The sequence below is a fragment of the Folsomia candida genome, unplaced genomic scaffold (assembly GCF_002217175.1).
Source record: "Folsomia candida strain VU population unplaced genomic scaffold, ASM221717v1 Fcan01_Sc008, whole genome shotgun sequence".
NCBI lineage: Eukaryota > Metazoa > Arthropoda > Collembola > Entomobryomorpha > Isotomidae > Folsomia > Folsomia candida.
Genome location: NW_019091200.1, coordinates 1,003,565 through 1,020,248, shown reverse-complemented (window position 1 = coordinate 1,020,248; position 16,684 = coordinate 1,003,565). Strand labels below are relative to the sequence as shown.

The window sequence follows — 16,684 nt, the reverse complement described above, 5'->3', positions numbered from 1 at the left end:
TGGTGGCTTATTAATTATTCAGGTGGTTTGGAAGAATCCAGACATCACAGTGTGAACAGATACATGGAGGGTTTCGTGGGCTGTCTGACCGACATGGTGTTGGGGTCGGAGCGGGTGGCACTCCTCCAAGAAGCGTCGGAAGGGAGGAATGTCGACTACTGTGACTGAGCACTTATTTTGTCCACGTCAATTTAAATTTATTCATAACTAAATATTTTCACTTATTACTACATAAACTATTTAATTAGCTTTTACAAACTTTCACCTCGTTCCGTTCAAGAGAAAAGTATTGTTTTATCGTCGCAAAATTGCTCTCACAGCTTCCACCACGTCACACGGATGAAGAAGATAGCTCTAGAAATACGTACGTACTTCTAACAATGTGCCTCTAACTAAAAGTATAATTCTGTAAATATTTCACATTCCTCTACATAAAAAACTACGATTGGTTATTGTAATTAATTAATTAATTGTAATTAACTCTAACTAGCTAATATATCTAAGTTAGGATGAAATATACAGTAAATTGTATCATATCTCGTAAGGGCCACAAAGTCATGCAAATTGTACATAACAATTTTTGACAGAGCAACTTCCCATGTCATAAATCATGTAAAAAGAAAGTAATCTTACGAACCTTACTAACTTTCACATTTTAGAATACTAGTCTAGTTTTCGAATATTTATCATATATTAGTAATTAATTAATTAATTAATTAGCTAAATGTAGCGTACAAAAAAATATATAGGACTAGAAATAAGTACTACTAATTAATCATACAAATTATTATCTACACACCGCCTCAGTTTCTCCTTTTCGATTCTGCTGATCTTTTCCATCCTCTGCCACCACCGCGTTGGCCGGAAGTGACGAAAAATCAGAGAATATTGCGGACGCGGCAATCTAGGTTTGGAAACGTAATCCGGGTCATATAATTGGCGATAAGTGACAAGTAAACCTTACTCCAAGCCCGGCCCTACCTCCGAATCTTATGCGTTGTCGTCAATCATTAATTCTATCTAAAAGAAAGAAAAAAAACAGTCTAAAAAACACACAATCAGAAAAAATCATAATTCACACCCACCAGAATCTATAACAAAAACTGTTTTTGTGTCTATCTCTCTACTAATTACATACCTACCTATTGTCTGTTTTCTCTTTAGAAGCGCTGTTTGCTATCATCACTGATAGCAAATTCGTCAGTCATTCGTAAAAAATGTGCGTTGTCCGAAACCAGAAATTTTTATCCAGCAGTATATACTAACTTATTTATTGTCTGCACATTTAGTAAGTCATACTTATGGTAAATACGATGCATGTAGGAGTATCTAGTTTGCTAATTATGTATCAATTATCTCATACATATGAATTTACATATATTTATAAATAGCTATGGGACCGTACTTACAGCGTGTGATCGATTTTCGGAGAATATTGACCCCTACGGCACACCCCTATGTTATAGGTAATTATCATGGCAAGGATAAAATCCCTTGACCTCTTGACCCCCTCAAATCGATCACATGCTTTATGTACAAGTCCCTACGCAAAACTGTCCAATAGTTTATTATCACTCCCCAAAGTGGACGTGGAGATGATGGGTTGTTGAGACGTGAATTCGCACGTGTGTCATATTAGAAGTTTAGAACAAAGGGTGACATATGAAATCTGTATGTCGCAAAGAATATAAGGTCACAGAGTTAGTTAGTAAATATGTATCTAATATTTAAATAATTGTGCTTTTTTGTGTTGGTTAATTAATTATAGCTTAATCCTAAAAATTCGGTCATAATACAGATATTTCAACAACAAATATATAAATATATGTGATATTATTTTGCGGTACTTACTTATTTCGGCTAACAGCATTCTGCACATTAAGATTAATTAGCTAACTAATTACAGAAATATAATTAATTCCTAACTAGCTCAGCTCAGATTAAGGTTGTAATTAGTAATTATTACTAACTACATATTATGTATTATGAATAATTAATATCAAATACTTTTTCTTACACGGCTTAAGTATCTATCACGTATTTATCAGCTTGTCGGCATATTACTTCAATAAATAGCTGAGAAAAAAAGCAGGCTTTTACAAATTGTTTGTTAATTTAAGAAAGCTAAAACCCCTGCAAAACTTGAGTAATAATAACTTGTAAAAAATATATCAAGTTAAAAATATACAATAAGCAACATATCACTTGACTCGAAATCAAACGCCCAACAACAATAATGAAACGGTTATAATTTTTTCCCCGTCACAAAAATAATAATACTGAATGCAAAAGTACATAGATCCAATTACTTTACATAACTGGTTTAAGACTACCTTAATTAGTTAATTAATTATCAGGAGCTGATGAAAATGTACAACTTTCTGTAAATTAAAATCTAATGTTAAAAGCAAAGAATGACATTTTTTGCAAGGTAATTGTTGCGGTAAAAGGTGGATATGATGATGGTAAAACATGTATAAAATGTATAAAGCAAAGTAATTGACCGGATTGTTAATGAAACTAAAATCTTTTCAGTTAAATATTTCCCAAATTATGATATTATGCATAATAAAAGGTAACCATTAGGTAAAAGTTATGGTATCTATAAAATATGGATTAGACGATTGAAATGTGTTTAATATGTATGTATGTAAGTACTAAATTATGCAACTTAAATTGATTAAGGCCCGACCTACATGAATAATCTGAATAAAACTTAATTTTATTACTGAACTCATTTCTACCAGCTATGTCCATTTTTTTTGTTTATCTGCATAATTACTAAAAACAAAACTGAATGAAAGAACAATTCCCAGAGGATAAAAAAAGAAATTAGAAAGCATAAGATTCCATTGTAGCAAATGCACAAGTAGTATGGATACATTCCAAATAGTTTATTCTGGGTGTAGACGATCGACGACTGAAGTTAATCGAGCCTCAATAATTGTCAAGTGGCCTTTTGTCACTGATTGAACTTGGGGTAACCCCGTCAGTATTTCCATGTTCTTGGTGGCTTCATGAAATATTTCGTGCTTGTCCCCATACTCCTCGATTGAGGCCCCAACCACCTCAGTCCACATGTAGCAGGTAGCCTCCAGCCACTTTATTTGCTCTGCATCAAAAGGAAACAATTTTTGATTCAGTATTACCTTTCACTAAAAAATAAGGAAATCATGAAATATTTTTCTATTTAATTACCAGTTTCATATCGAAAAAAATCAGTGCTCTTTAAATTCCCAAGCACAATGAAGTAGAGATTATAAATCTTCTTCATACTATTGTACTCCGCCACGGTAAGTAACGGATGGGGACCATTCGGCGGAGCCCTTTCAAGTCTGCCATTAACATAATAGTGAACCTGGTTGATTACATTGGCGAAAATCATCATCTTATCAAGGCGAAAAAACCAGTCAGTTGTTTTGTAATAACTCGTAACCACGTCTCCTAGCTTATCGAATGGTGTATTCGAAACTGCCAGCAATACAAAATGCTAAAATTAAAACTTGATTTAAAGGAAAAGTGAAATTGTTTGATCTTACATTGTCCAAGGATCGTTCTCCGCACACTTTGGAAATGCAGACGTCGATAGTCCACCCCTTTAGAACCTTTACATACTCCGCATGCTCTACACTTCCATTCCACTTTACGAGTTCGGTCAGGCCTTATCGTCAACACTGGATGCAACGTTGTCTTCTTCAACTTTTTTTCGCACAATGCTGGGTATCCCCAGAGTTTTCGGAGTTTTCCCAGTTGAAGCATATTTCCTGTCTCTTCCCCCTGCAGGATTAAAAGGCACACTTAGGTTAATAAACGCCACTAACTAACTTAATAAATCCACTTTTTCCTATACCAAGCAAATTGTGCATGCTGACGAAGTGCACTCCTTCTTGTTACTTGATCGTTGCACATTTAGATGATCACCAAATCCAACCGTATCCGAATCGAATATGGGATTCGCAATGAGTGCTGAGCTTCCATACTGGTATATCCCCAAACTCAATATCTCATCCTCCTTGACAGGCCTAAGAGTCTTCAAGAGGACTCGATTCGCACCCAGTTCCTTCGTCAGGATGATATTTGGAATACATCCATAGTGGAACTTGACTCCAAGCAGGACGCACTTGCTAATAACGCTAAAAGGTTATATTTGTACAGAATGAGCACAATTACTATAACCAACCACATTAGTAAATAAAGCATCTCACCCCGCGTGTGCATCCATCCAAGAAATGCTAGCTGCATGTACAGCGTAGTAGAGAAGCGTATCCACGATGCGTTTTACGTCGATGGTACTCCAGAGCCGAAAAGTAGAAAAATGATTCTCAAACTCTTTCAAGAACATGTTAAAATATTTCTCATCATCATCATCACGCGTAATGTCAAAGGAATAGGAAGTCCTCTCGTTCATAAGAAGCTCAAAACAGTTAAACAAATCCTTGTTCCTCTTTTGCAGGATAGATAGCCGCATGAGTCCCAGCATCCAGAAGGCACGGTCGCGATTCATTAGCATCGGATGTCTTAATCCTTGTGATTCAAATGAACGAGCGAAATTGGTCAAGTCTCTGCATTCTTTGCCATGTTGCTAACAAAAATTTTTAGAATTTTGTCAGAGATTTATTTCTGAATTTTTAATACCCGCCGTTGTAAACCAGGAACGAAATATCATGGCATTAGAAACATTTATATACAAAAACATGATGTGAAGTAAATCAATTTGTGAAACATTTCGCTCAACAATACCTTTTTACAATCAGGGCCAGGACACACTGGCCATTTGCACTTTTTGCAGTTAGTGGCCTTTATTTCATCAATGATAGCATACTGGTCTACAGCCTCTTCGACCCAATTTTCCTGATTTACGACGCCACATTGAATGCAAGGTACTTCGAAGACGGATTTGACAGATTTCTGATGCCAGTAATACGCGACGCTGCAAAAATAATTGGAAAATGTGATATGATGATGTTCTTCAAGGAAGAAAAATGGATTACAACAATACTGATCAAGCACATACGTACCGCGGTATTTCAAGGATTATCGGCATCTCAGCCACAACGTGGTCTCTCATTGGAAGTTGGACCGTACTTTGCAACTCCCCAGTCCCTCCCTCAGTCCGGTACTTATAAAGCACGCAGTTGTGGCAACCCTTCTCTTTGCATACTTCAGAGCAGAAAACGGTCTTCTCCGGACAGGTAAACTGACAGTACAGTTCCCCCGCAGCGCCTCTTCGTCCCACGCTCCGCTGGCATGTCTGACATGCTGAACGGCCATTTCGACAAAAATCAAATGCCCTATTCGCTGCTCTAATCTTATATCTCTTGTGCAGATCATCATTCCGCGCGTTCTGCAATTAATTCAACAAACGTCATTCATCCAGGTAAGGTAAATGAATAAAATGTCCTTAAAAGTAGTAAAAGAGTGATGTATTTTTTCCACACTCGTCGTTGCAATAAAGGAAGTCGATAGTTGCCCTCTTTATTCTTCAACGACGATTATCTTTTGTGTTATAAAAAAGAATGGCGAATTGGTAAACTTACGGCCCTCGTCAGCAAGACCAAGGCTGCTTGACGATCTTTGGAAATGCTTGGCACAACGGACAGCGAGTCCTTATTTGAACGTTTTTCAACTTTTCCTACTTTTCCAACTTTTCCTTTCTTCTTCCTAGAAACAGACTTCTTCCTTCCCTTTCTGGCCTTCGCCTTCGCCATTTTCTAAATTCTTACTCCTTAATAACTTTGCAAAAATTTAAAAATTTAAAAATTTAAAATCAAAAAAATTTTTGGAGCGAATATTAGAGCGAACGAGCCTGACGAAGAGACGAAGATGACAGTAGAACAGAGCCACCTGGGCGAAGAGCCATGCAGCCATAATACATTGGATGATAGACGAGACTAACATTGCAGGATGGCTGTTCTTTTTGAAGCGCATTTTAAACTAATAATAAAATAATAAAATAATAATAATAATGGTCATAAGTATTTAGTAATTTTGTAAAAAGTGAATGCACATTTCCTGGTATATTCTTGCATATTTTTTTTGCATAAAGCACGTCTTGTGGAAAGGATCGAGAAAGAAAGTATCTCAACTTTCGTGCGTCGAGAAAGTTGTCTCACTTTCCCCGTAACCGGCTCAGTTTGAGAATGTTGATTGCGCGAACAGAGAAGAATTTTCGTTTTTGTTTTTGGTGATGAGGAACGAAATTCGGAAATCGGAGTGACTCACAATCACAATTTGTAAAATTAAATCATTGGTGATTAGTGGGAGTTGAGTTGGACGTTAGTTATTAGTGACTTAGAAGCAACTCAATACTGGTTCGTTGGTGGACACGAAATTTGGACACAGGGTGAAGTAATTGCAAAAAAATTGTACTTATTTGACAATATTAAACTGTTTAATATTGTCAAATTAAACAGTTTAGTCAATTACGCTTTTTGAATATTCACAGATCTGGAGTTGCTGACATTTGCTGTCATCTCATCATGACAAATTTAGACGGAATGACGGCTTCCGAACTTCGTGAGAAATTATTGGAGCACGGACACGACATCCCCTCCTCGATTAGTAAAGACTTTATGGTGAAAACGTTGAAGAAAGCGATGGAAGAAAAGAAAAAGACTTCGACAACGGCTGGACCTCAATCGACGGGAAATGTGACTAGTGGTCGGAAGACTCCGCCAAGAAATGTAGACCCACCACGAGCAGTCGTTCGCCCTACTGCTCCAGAGATATCTGCCCCCACCACCACGCCACCTCGAACTACAAGGATGTCAACTTCTCGAAATAATGCGAGGCAATCTGTTGGTGGGGTGGTGTCTAACAGTGACCTGCCGAATGAACCACTACGTCGAAGTACTCCGGCACGAAGGGGAGGGTTAAAAGCCACTCGCCATTCTATTTCAAATATTCCACCGGTGAGGGTGAGGACGCCGCCGAGGACTATTGTTTCATCATCCAGACGAGGTAATTGTGTAGTACCACTACTAATTATTTTACACATTTCACTCTTTTAATAATATTGACTTAAACAAAATACGAATTATACAGAGGTGTATCAAGAAGACGATAACGAAGAAGATGACGAAGAACCAATGTCACAAGACAGCAGCGCTGTCGGATTCTGGTCGCAACAGCAACAACAACCGACACAGCAAATTCCGACAAGATCATCCCTTCGTCCCTCACCTCTCAAACGTGCAAGACCAAGTGACAGTCCGAACCACCAAACGCATTCTTTATTTGGAAATGCTACCACAGAGGCATTAATGTCATCTATGGACTCGTCAGGATTTGTGAAAAGGCAATCTTCAACTATAAGTTATTCGAGTCCGTCAACCACTTCGAAAGGAAGGTTCGGACTTATTGTGAACGGGAGAAAGGTATCTGACCTGATTAAATATTTTTAATTAATATAATCATCACTATTTTAATTGTTAATAAAAACTGTGTTTTTAGATACAAACTGATTGTATTCCGAATGACGAGTTGAATCCAGGCAAATTCATATTCAATATTCCAGACGCGGATTCCGTAAAGATTATTGTGGTATTTCTACCTGAAAGTGAACAGTTCACTCCTGGTTCGTCAATTATTCATAATTAATTATGTTAGGTAGGAGTATCGGTAATTAGAAGTGAACTATCGATCTTAGATCGCATGTCTTATTAATTTCTACACAGGTACTGCGGGACAAATCTACTTTGGCTGGCCTGACGAACGAAACGAGATCAAATGGCATATGCTGGGACATATTTCAAATATTCGGCCCTCTGCCATCTTCGATATTAGTGATTTTAAGCAAGCCATCGTCCCCGCCGCTGGAAATTCACGTTTTTCTTTCGGAGTCTTTGCTTCTGGAAACAACAATACCCGACGTTTAAGCGGACCCACTAATGCACAGATCGGAATATCAATAGAATCCTTACAAGTCGTCGCATCATCAACGCATCCTCAAGTGCAACTCTAAACCCCATAAATTTCGAATACCCTCATAAATCAAGAAACCTAAACCTTCTAGGAATACTAAATTTCAGCCTTAAATCTAATCCAACGTTGTATATTCAAATTATCGAACTGAAGACAGTGCTATAAATAACTTAACTTAATTAAAATATCATTCAAATTTACTGTATTATTGTTAACATAATAAAGACCTGTATATAAAAAAATAAGGTCAGGATTTGGTACTCAAACTCAAACTGTATTTTATGGAGCTGTACACCGGTGCGGAGAAAGCATTAAATATCATGAAATAGATAATTAAACTCTAATCATTCATTTATTCCTTATTAGTTTCGTCACCGTTTGGTTTCTGCTAAAAAATACTACATCACAATTTTTAGCAAGCTTGCAAAAAATCATAGCCATTCGCAGATTTTATTCCCGAATGTTCATGGCTCATGTAAATGCAATTCATTGCTCGATCATTCCATTTCACGTAGGCCGGGAAAGAAACCGGCTGCAAACATTTCTTTCCTGGAGTCGAAACTGGACAAGTTCCTGGAGTTTAGGTAAATTTAATTAGTTTGATAATTAAAGCACTCGAGCAGAACTTCATCAAAATTGCTAGTATTTATTAAACACGTTAATTATTAATTCCATATGGGGCTTGAATTACAATGGAGTCTTATCTTATAGTTCAAAATATTGTTCACATGGTGTAAAAGTTTCTTTCGGAGTGGAGAATCTACTAAAATATTGAAATACTTTTAAGTTCTGGAGTGATAAGTGAACGAGATTGAATTAAAGTTATGTTTGGGATAATAGTATCCGGAAGATTGGTGAGTGCTCAATTAATTTTTACTTTAGTAGACTGTACGTATTTTTAATTTAATTGAAATTATAATCTAAAATTTTCAGGTTCAAACAAATTTTGTCCAAGTGGTCACCGATCTCTCAAAGTTCATTATTGACATCCCACAAGCAGATTCAATTAATCATGTTGTTGTTTTTCTAACCGGGGCGACACCGTTTCCGGCTGGTATAAAATTGTTGAAGTATTAATTAATTAGCATGTCTGTCTTATTAAGCGTGTTTCTATTGTTTGCTAGGAATGGGTGGTCAAATATATTTTAGTTGGCCAGACCCCCAAGACCAAATTGTGTGGCATCTTCTCGGTCACATTTCCAATGATAAGCCGTCTGCAATCTTTAAAATCTCCAACCTTAAGAAAACCAATGATCCATCAGCCCAACTTGTCAACTCTATGAATTCCATGCTTTTTGGCCAGCCTGTACAATCTTCGGCACACAACGCTCAAATTGGAGTTTCCCTTGAACCGTTGGAGACCATTATGGGTATTATTATCATCAAATTCAAGATTGATGGTACGGTCATGATAACTATACAATCCATTTCCTATATCTAGGTACCACACCCGCTGCGACGACCGACCCGTCTGTGGTCCCCACTTTTATAGAATTTACTCAAAAGATGCTGGAAAATTTCTTCAATTATGTATCCAGTTTTGGAGATACGAATCACATATCCATGGCCGTGGTGCAGCAGTGGTATCAAAACTTTACTAGGAGATTGCAAGCCGATCCTTACTATTGGCGATAACGTCATCATCATAAAGGTGGAAAGTGTCCTAAACTTATTTGACCAAAAAGTCCAATGCAAATCTAACGGTATTCTAAAATTATTTCCTGAGGCTGTCAAGACCAATATCTACTTACAGATAGTTGTATATACAGATTTATGTCTTGTGCCTTTTATGGATGAGCTTTAAACTTATCGTTTCGAATAGTAGTGTCAAGTGTGATCAAGGATTTATTATAGCTTTACAGCTCTTTACGAGTATATGTCAAGTATATGTATTAAATATCTAATGATAATAGTGCAATATTTTAGTAATACGCAAATATGAAATTAATACTTTTACCTATTCTATAGATAGATTCCGATACCTTTATAAGTAGTCTGAAAATAACACATTACATATTTGTACCATTTTTAATGTAAGTAAAAAAAATACACACACCAATCTTTACCAGAACAATTATTACGATACGAATTCATTCATGCCGAAAATAACATATTATTCTTCGTGTCACGATAAGATAACTAGAAATTATGAATATCCACAAAAAAATCAAAATCTAATTTGCATGCAAAACAAAACTCATGCTGCATTCTTCACTTCTGTTCCTTATTCAAAATAGCTACTCCGAATAACTTCATACAACAAAGTTCGTCGGACCATTTAATTGATTTAAATGTTGGCAATGCAAAATAATTTCAATAATTAAATCAAACTAACTAATTAATTGCCGAATTAGAGTTAATTTTTTCCCAAATTAATTCTTGTCGCATTTTACCTCGGAGGTCGAGTGTTGTTATGGTGTGTGCCGGCGGGTGGGTTTGGTTGCGAGAACGGCCTCCACCGCCGCCAGTCGTCTCGACTTTTTTAGTGCTTTCCTTCCCACTGCTCCTGCCTGCCTGCCTGCATCTACTCTTTATTTTGGCCAAGAAAATCGTTTTTTTTTGCAAAAAGTTGACGGAAACGTTCTCACTGACAGCGACGTTGTTGTTGGAAGAAGGGGACGTGTCTTGTTTACGAGGGAGGAGACGGAAAATGTGAAGGTGAGCAAATTTATAAATGACGTTGAAAATGGTGAGGTAACTCACTCGTAATTGAGTGGTGACCTCAGACTGAGTCAGGTTGAGGTGAGGACGGTTCAAGTTCAAGTACTTTTTGAATTTATGCGTGATTAATAATAATTGTGGCTTTAATTAGGACAATGTTGTACTGGATGGATATTGGATGAATTGTTGATAATTTTGTTTTGTTTTGCATCTTAAATTTCAGATAATAACGGGCTGGAGTATTATTTTAATGTGATCTCTTTATCTGGCGAAACCGAATTCTCTTAATATACATCGAGCGAATTAAATCTAATCGTTTTAAATTTTGGTCAGCAACCATGGCATCCGGCTACGAGTCTCTGACCAATTTGGATCTTCGCAACAAACTGTTAGAATTTGGGTACGATCTTCCCATTTCGGTCAAGAAGGATTTTATGATCAAGACTTTAGAACGAGTGATGGCTGAGCGGAGGAAACAGCAGTTGCAAGGAAGAAAATCTCTGCCAGTAATGTCGTCAAACAGTAGACAAAGTACTCCAAGTTCGACTAATAATCATCAATTCGAAACGAATTCAAATGCAAGTACGCACTCACGGCAGTCACGCCAATCCACGGGGAGTAGCAGAGCTTCTGCTTCCAAGCAGCCTATCATGCCTCTTCAACCTAAAATCCCTGGTACCATGATACAATTTAGTTTAAGTTTAATTATGAAGTTTTGATTTCTTTGTGCACACTATTTTTTTAAACGTCTCATAATGTGTTTCATTTTAGTGAATGACGAAATTGTCGAAGAAGACGAAAACGAGGAGGAGGAAGAAGAAGAGGAAGAGGAGGAATCTTCTCAAGAAGAGCAGACGCCACCAACGTTTTCAAAAAGCAAAACAACCACAAACAGCAGTTCTAATTTTATGTCTCACACTTCGCATTCTACTCGTCCACAGCCTGATGTCGGTGGTCAGAACGGAGAATGGGAGGATCACGATGAAGAAGAGGAAAATCGGACGCCAAGCCCTCGCTATCAAAAGTATCTGAGCTACTTCAAGGGGGACATGAACAAAGCTGATCCATTCGTTATGCCACGAAGCCGTTACAGCTCTCCGGTTGGGTCGCCTTACTCGACAACGGCAACCGTTGGGAGTCCATCCTTCAGACGAAACCAAAGTTATGATTTTGACGACTCTGCCGACGAATCGGATGCTGAGCATGTTCCGGTCAACAATCAAGGTGGTCGAATTCGACATTTCTTCAGCAAAGTTAATCCCGTGAATTGGATACCAAATCCGAAACTGTGGCTATCTTCTTCTGGTGCAGCAAGACAAGAGACTGATCAAACTTCACGTAACCACCTCAACTTTAATTTCGGTTCTGCTGGTGGGAGTGGTGGTGGTGGGGACGGTCGATCCTCTCCTTTCACTCTTTCTCAGACCAGATACTCGATGACTAGTGGTGGTAATTCTCTGCCACCATCTACTCCTCTCAATGGCCATTTCCCAACGACATCCTCTAGCCGAGCCCAATTGGGGAACCAGATTTATTCTCCTGCTCAGCCCCCACCACCCGTCGTTCCTCCAGCCATGGCGGCAGGACGACAGGCCGGATTCAAAGCATTTTTCTCACGAGGAGAAAGAAATGGGTTTGGCTATCCCAGTGCTGCCGGGGCGTCAGCGGACAGTGCCCATCTCGTCCCCAAACTTCTCCTCGTCTGCTTCGTAGTTGCTATCGTGGGTGTCCTTGGAGCTTACTATTATAAGGCTTCCGTACAACCCGGCCTTCCCGGACCGGACAGTGATCTTAGTACTTTCTTTGGAGGAGAGGAAAAAGTTTCTCTCGATTCACAACAAAGGACTGCTCCACCAAAGCCAAAGCGATTGACTGGCCCGAAAAAATTGGTTTATCCGATTTGTGGGCAACCTGGATATGAAATTGAGGTACGTAAATTTACGTACCAAAATTTAATTTATTAAATTTTGGATCCATATTATTTTTAGTTGGTGGTAACTTAGAATGTATACTAACGATTGTAGAATATATTGTGCAATTCTAGCCATGCGTTGAGAAGGGAGTTATCCAAGATTCTAAAATACTTTTCGAGGCATTAAAAGCTGAGCTTACTCAACGCAGCGTACGAAAAAGCTGCGGTGACATGGTTGAAGATAAGATCTCTCTATTAAAAGCCAAAGAACTTTTGTATCGACTTGTTGAACTGGTGAGTTGTCCGTTGTAATTCAAATTAACTTTGTCAAGAGAGTAATTATTATTTTGATGCTATAATTTAGAAAAAATCTGCCGTGGACACTGCATTTGAAGGGATGTTAATGTTGGTCACTGAGAATCCTACTTCTGGAGTGAAAATTTGCGCAAATAATAACGCTGATGAGATGGTCAAGATTGGAGACCTTGTGTCTTTGAACAATGAAGAAGCCAGCATCACAATTGACGGTGTTTCGCCCACATTTTGGTGCATGTTGGTTAGCTTCGTCTTCTCGATTTTGATGTATGCCTTCTACTTTACAATAGGTGAGCCTGAACAAAACGATTGATAATAATGAATGATGATGAAATAGTGTCTAATAATGATCAATTTAAACTAATGTTAACCAATTAATTTTTACTTCACATTGTTTCAGTGGGCATCATTGGATATGGAACCATACGAGGGCTCAGATACCGTCGACGACTTCAAGCTCATGAGGACGACGAAATGTTCAAGTTGATTGATCGTATCGTAACTCTACTCCAGGAACACTATGAAGACGCAAAGTAGGACATATATATATTTATACTACGTATGCAAGATGGAAATTCATATTCATTGCGTATTTTTAATTTCCAGGCGCAATGGACACGATCAGTTCATCGCGGTCAATCACATCCGTGACCAGTTATTTTCCCACCGTGATAAGAAACAAAAGGAAGCCTTGTGGAATAAGGTCGTGGCAGAGATATCCACAAACGAGTCTCGTGTTCGTGAAGAAATTCAACATATTAGCGGTGAAGAGTTTAGAGTGTGGCGTTGGTTGCCTTCTGCGAGTCCACTTGCGAAACGAATGTCATCTGCACCCTCATCTCCTGGAGGTATGTAACTTAAATATTTAATGATTCTTATTTAAGGTATTAATTTCCAATTATGTGTGTGACACAGGAAGTGGAGATTCAACACCTGGACTGTACCCATCTCTTCCCTCAATGGACACCTCGAGCGCTGGATGTAGTAACCCTTCGACCCCATCAAACAGCCAATGGCAAGGACAAGCTTTTGAAATTTTCGACGGGAGCCCAAACTCCTTGGCACAACCCCCAACCACTTGTTTGAAAATTCGTCAAATGTTTGATAACTCAAAGTAAGACGATTAAACAAACAGACAGCATCATAACATGTAGAAATTAAGCAAATTAATTTACTCAACTAATTTTTAAATGTCCTTATTTACAGGGATGCTGGTGACTTTCGAATTGAACAAGCCATTCTTGAAAAATGTAGCAATGCAAATATTCTTCACATTGGAATTGATAGAAGCACACGAGAAGGTTGTGTCTACATTCGATGCCTCACCAAATCGGATGCTCGTAACGCCTATGGATCCCTCCACGGATGGTGGTTTGATGGCAAGTCCAATTAATTTCATAATTTTTTCAGTCATTTTTAAATACTTGGCTAATCTTCAATTTATTCAACCCAATTTTGTCTCACGTAGGTCACTTGCTTTCAGTAAAGTTTCTCCGAGAAGACCGATACTTTCACCGTTTTCCAGACGCCCAATTCCGAACTACTCCTCTTTCTACTGCCACTCTTGGATCTGGAGGAGGAGGAGGAATGCAACAACAGCCCCTTTCAGGTCTTACCAACAATCTGAACATCTACTCCTCCGGCCCACCACCTGCACAACATCAAGGCATTGAAGAAGGTCCTTCTGCCAGAGCCCGTTTCTCACTGGGCTACTAGACGTTGTACCGTACGTTACGTAGTTGTACGTTAATTATTATATAATTTAGCCTTAAACATGTAACGAATCACACACTTTTGAGATGAAGAGGAAGAATTAACAATTCTCTATTATTTATTCAAATTGATTTCACTTAAAGTTAACAAGTTTTTGTCCAGGGATTGATATCGTATTATTCTAAATATTACCAGTATGTAATTCATTACTTAATTTGTACTACTTTACTGTACACACACACCAACCACCCAACCAACCCACTAACACTGTGCGTACTTACTTTATGTACATGAAAATTGGAAGTAAAAAATATTAAAAGTGAGATGTACCTATATATGTATCTTCTTATGTACATGAGCAACTTGTGCAAATTGTATTTAAACTTACTTGACTTAATATTAATTAATTAATGAGGGGATGATTCGCGATAGAATGGAAGCGACTCAACTCTTACCTTAATCAATTATTAATTAATATAATATAAAAATAATATAACATGATAATAATACTTTTTTTGTGAAATGAACTGATGAAATGAAATGATGAGATACTGAAAACTAATTATTTCAATTCTTTAATTGTAAAACTCTCGTGGTTTGAAATAAATGAACAAGACTATTAAAGCCAAAATCAAGTTATGCTTTTCATGTGACGCAGTATTATGACATGACACTTTCAACTTGTCGTATTTATCTATTGGTGAAGATGCTGCTGGGTCGATCTTCTTCATCCATGTAGAAGCAAAATCGCCTTTGGCGAGGCCAATAGGTGATCCATTCTAATAATTTAATTTAGCCTACAGCTACCAAGACCACTTACTTACTCGCTGTGAGTTAATAGCTGCAGGGGCTTTTCCATATTTAGGGAAACTGCTGCCACTATTACTTGCAGATCACATCAAGAAAAAGGAAGCAATTTGGCTGCTGGGCTTCTCCCCAGAGGCAAAACAAGCTACATACCGCATCTGCCGTACCACCAAAAATGATGATGAGGATGATACCATTCATTTAGCTTTGGGCTGTTTGAGTTATGCCGTGTTAACGAGTCGTCTCTGAACTAACTGCCGAAGGACATTTAACAAGATTTAACAAGTGGCCTGCAGCAGCGAATAAGTTGGTTCACGTACGAGTTCTTTTGCCCCACGGACAATTCCTCCGAGCTATTCCGCACTCATTTCGCCCAAGGGACAAATAAACTAACTAACTGCCGACGGCACTACCAAAAGTTAGTTTAGTTTTACTCCTCTCGTGGTGGTGGTGGTGTCGAGTTAGTTAATATCGCCTACAGGCGATAAGCTCGTGATGATGAGATACATGCACACACAGGAAAATGATGATGCTGCTGGGTGGAAATTATTATAACGAACGAATCCAACGGAAAGGCCTGAGGACAATTAGCAAAAGTAAAAGCGATGCGAGCTACGTACATGTCGATATATGTGACGTGGTGGTGATGCATCCGATCATGATTTTCGCTTTAATTTATTAATTAAATCAACTTGAACCTTATTAGGTTTATTACGCGACAGTACTTAATTGACACGTGCGTTATGAAATTTTGAAAAATTGTGAAGTACAAATGTCAAAGTTGGTTGCCGATAAAAAAATATTTGTATAATATTAGATTTTTTTATATAATTAGGTGTCTCCTTAATTTTAATTTCCTCCTCAAAACTTTGTGTTCACAAACAGAACAGTACAAAACAACAAGTACTGTTTTAAAAGCGAATATTTAATTTATGATATTTTTCTAAAAATTCGCAAAAAATTTCAAGTAAAAATGTCTAAGTTAGTTGCCGATTAAAAAAATGTTTTTATAAATTGAGACAATTTCACATAAACAGATTTTACTTTACGAATTTTTTTTTGTTCACAAAAAGTACAAAACAGTAAATATTTTTTAAAAAAGAATTGCATGCATATTTAATTTAAGAAACTTTGCTACAAATTTGCATATGGCTGAAACAATGAAATGAAATGAAAATGCCACTATCGACACCACCCTTCGAAACAAACTCCCTTTTCTCCACCTCTTCCACTCCTGACACGAAGATATTGACGTTTGTTACAAAATTCTGAAAAATTTTAAGCGAAAATGTAAAAGTACAATGTAAAACTTATTTGCCGATAAAAATATTTTTATAAATTGAGGAGATTTTA

The 16,684-nt window shown here is 37.6% G+C and overlaps 5 protein-coding genes across 8 annotated transcripts in view; 4 read left to right on the top strand and 1 right to left on the bottom strand.

Moving 5' to 3' along the window:
- Nucleotides 1-2,733, top strand: part of LOC110853143 (pikachurin) — a 65,446-nt gene extending 62,713 nt beyond the window's left edge. The window contains exon 17 of the mRNA XM_022101386.2: nucleotides 23-2,733. Coding sequence (XP_021957078.1) covers nucleotides 23-168 — 146 coding nt within the window. The 3' untranslated portion in view covers nucleotides 169-2,733. The remainder of the gene's footprint in view (nucleotides 1-22) is intronic.
- Nucleotides 2,705-5,838, bottom strand: LOC110853388. 2 transcript variants are annotated; one of them, XM_022101650.2, is made up of 8 exons: nucleotides 5,538-5,838; nucleotides 5,019-5,344; nucleotides 4,741-4,930; nucleotides 4,206-4,582; nucleotides 3,851-4,124; nucleotides 3,540-3,777; nucleotides 3,199-3,471; nucleotides 2,705-3,112 (listed from the first exon to the last, which is right to left on the bottom strand). In XM_022101650.2, exons 1-8 carry the CDS (start codon nucleotides 5,706-5,708, stop codon nucleotides 2,895-2,897), a joined length of 2,067 nt encoding a protein of 688 aa, XP_021957342.1. In that variant the 5' UTR covers nucleotides 5,709-5,838; the 3' UTR covers nucleotides 2,705-2,894. The 2 variants fall into 2 exon arrangements, with proteins under 2 accessions (XP_021957342.1, XP_021957341.1); XM_022101649.2 differs by having other exon boundaries at nucleotides 3,851-4,133; nucleotides 5,538-5,837.
- A 306-nt stretch (nucleotides 5,839-6,144) lies between these two features.
- On the top strand, nucleotides 6,145-8,189 carry LOC110853010. 2 transcript variants are annotated; one of them, XM_022101215.2, is made up of 5 exons: nucleotides 6,145-6,343; nucleotides 6,446-6,960; nucleotides 7,045-7,376; nucleotides 7,453-7,576; nucleotides 7,677-8,189. In XM_022101215.2, the coding sequence occupies exons 2-5, from the start codon at nucleotides 6,480-6,482 to the stop codon at nucleotides 7,961-7,963; spliced, it is 1,224 nt and encodes a 407-aa protein (XP_021956907.1). In that variant the 5' UTR covers nucleotides 6,145-6,343; nucleotides 6,446-6,479; the 3' UTR covers nucleotides 7,964-8,189. The 2 variants fall into 2 exon arrangements, with proteins under 2 accessions (XP_021956907.1, XP_021956908.1); XM_022101216.2 differs by having other exon boundaries at nucleotides 6,145-6,348.
- A 176-nt stretch (nucleotides 8,190-8,365) lies between these two features.
- Nucleotides 8,366-9,997, top strand: LOC110853019 (protein OPI10 homolog). 2 transcript variants are annotated; one of them, XM_022101234.2, is made up of 5 exons: nucleotides 8,366-8,507; nucleotides 8,635-8,777; nucleotides 8,857-8,977; nucleotides 9,048-9,293; nucleotides 9,365-9,997. In XM_022101234.2, exons 2-5 carry the CDS (start codon nucleotides 8,748-8,750, stop codon nucleotides 9,556-9,558), a joined length of 591 nt encoding a protein of 196 aa, XP_021956926.1. In that variant the 5' UTR covers nucleotides 8,366-8,507; nucleotides 8,635-8,747; the 3' UTR covers nucleotides 9,559-9,997. The 2 variants fall into 2 exon arrangements, with proteins under 2 accessions (XP_021956926.1, XP_021956927.1); XM_022101235.2 differs by having other exon boundaries at nucleotides 8,426-8,777.
- A 406-nt stretch (nucleotides 9,998-10,403) lies between these two features.
- On the top strand, nucleotides 10,404-15,159 carry LOC110853417. Its single transcript, XM_022101678.2, has 10 exons — nucleotides 10,404-10,581; nucleotides 10,808-11,259; nucleotides 11,356-12,512; nucleotides 12,629-12,790; nucleotides 12,861-13,101; nucleotides 13,212-13,344; nucleotides 13,418-13,659; nucleotides 13,727-13,925; nucleotides 14,018-14,190; nucleotides 14,280-15,159. Exons 2-10 carry the CDS (start codon nucleotides 10,923-10,925, stop codon nucleotides 14,525-14,527), a joined length of 2,892 nt encoding a protein of 963 aa, XP_021957370.1. The 5' UTR covers nucleotides 10,404-10,581; nucleotides 10,808-10,922; the 3' UTR covers nucleotides 14,528-15,159.
- Nucleotides 15,160-16,684: the final 1,525 nt, after the last annotated feature.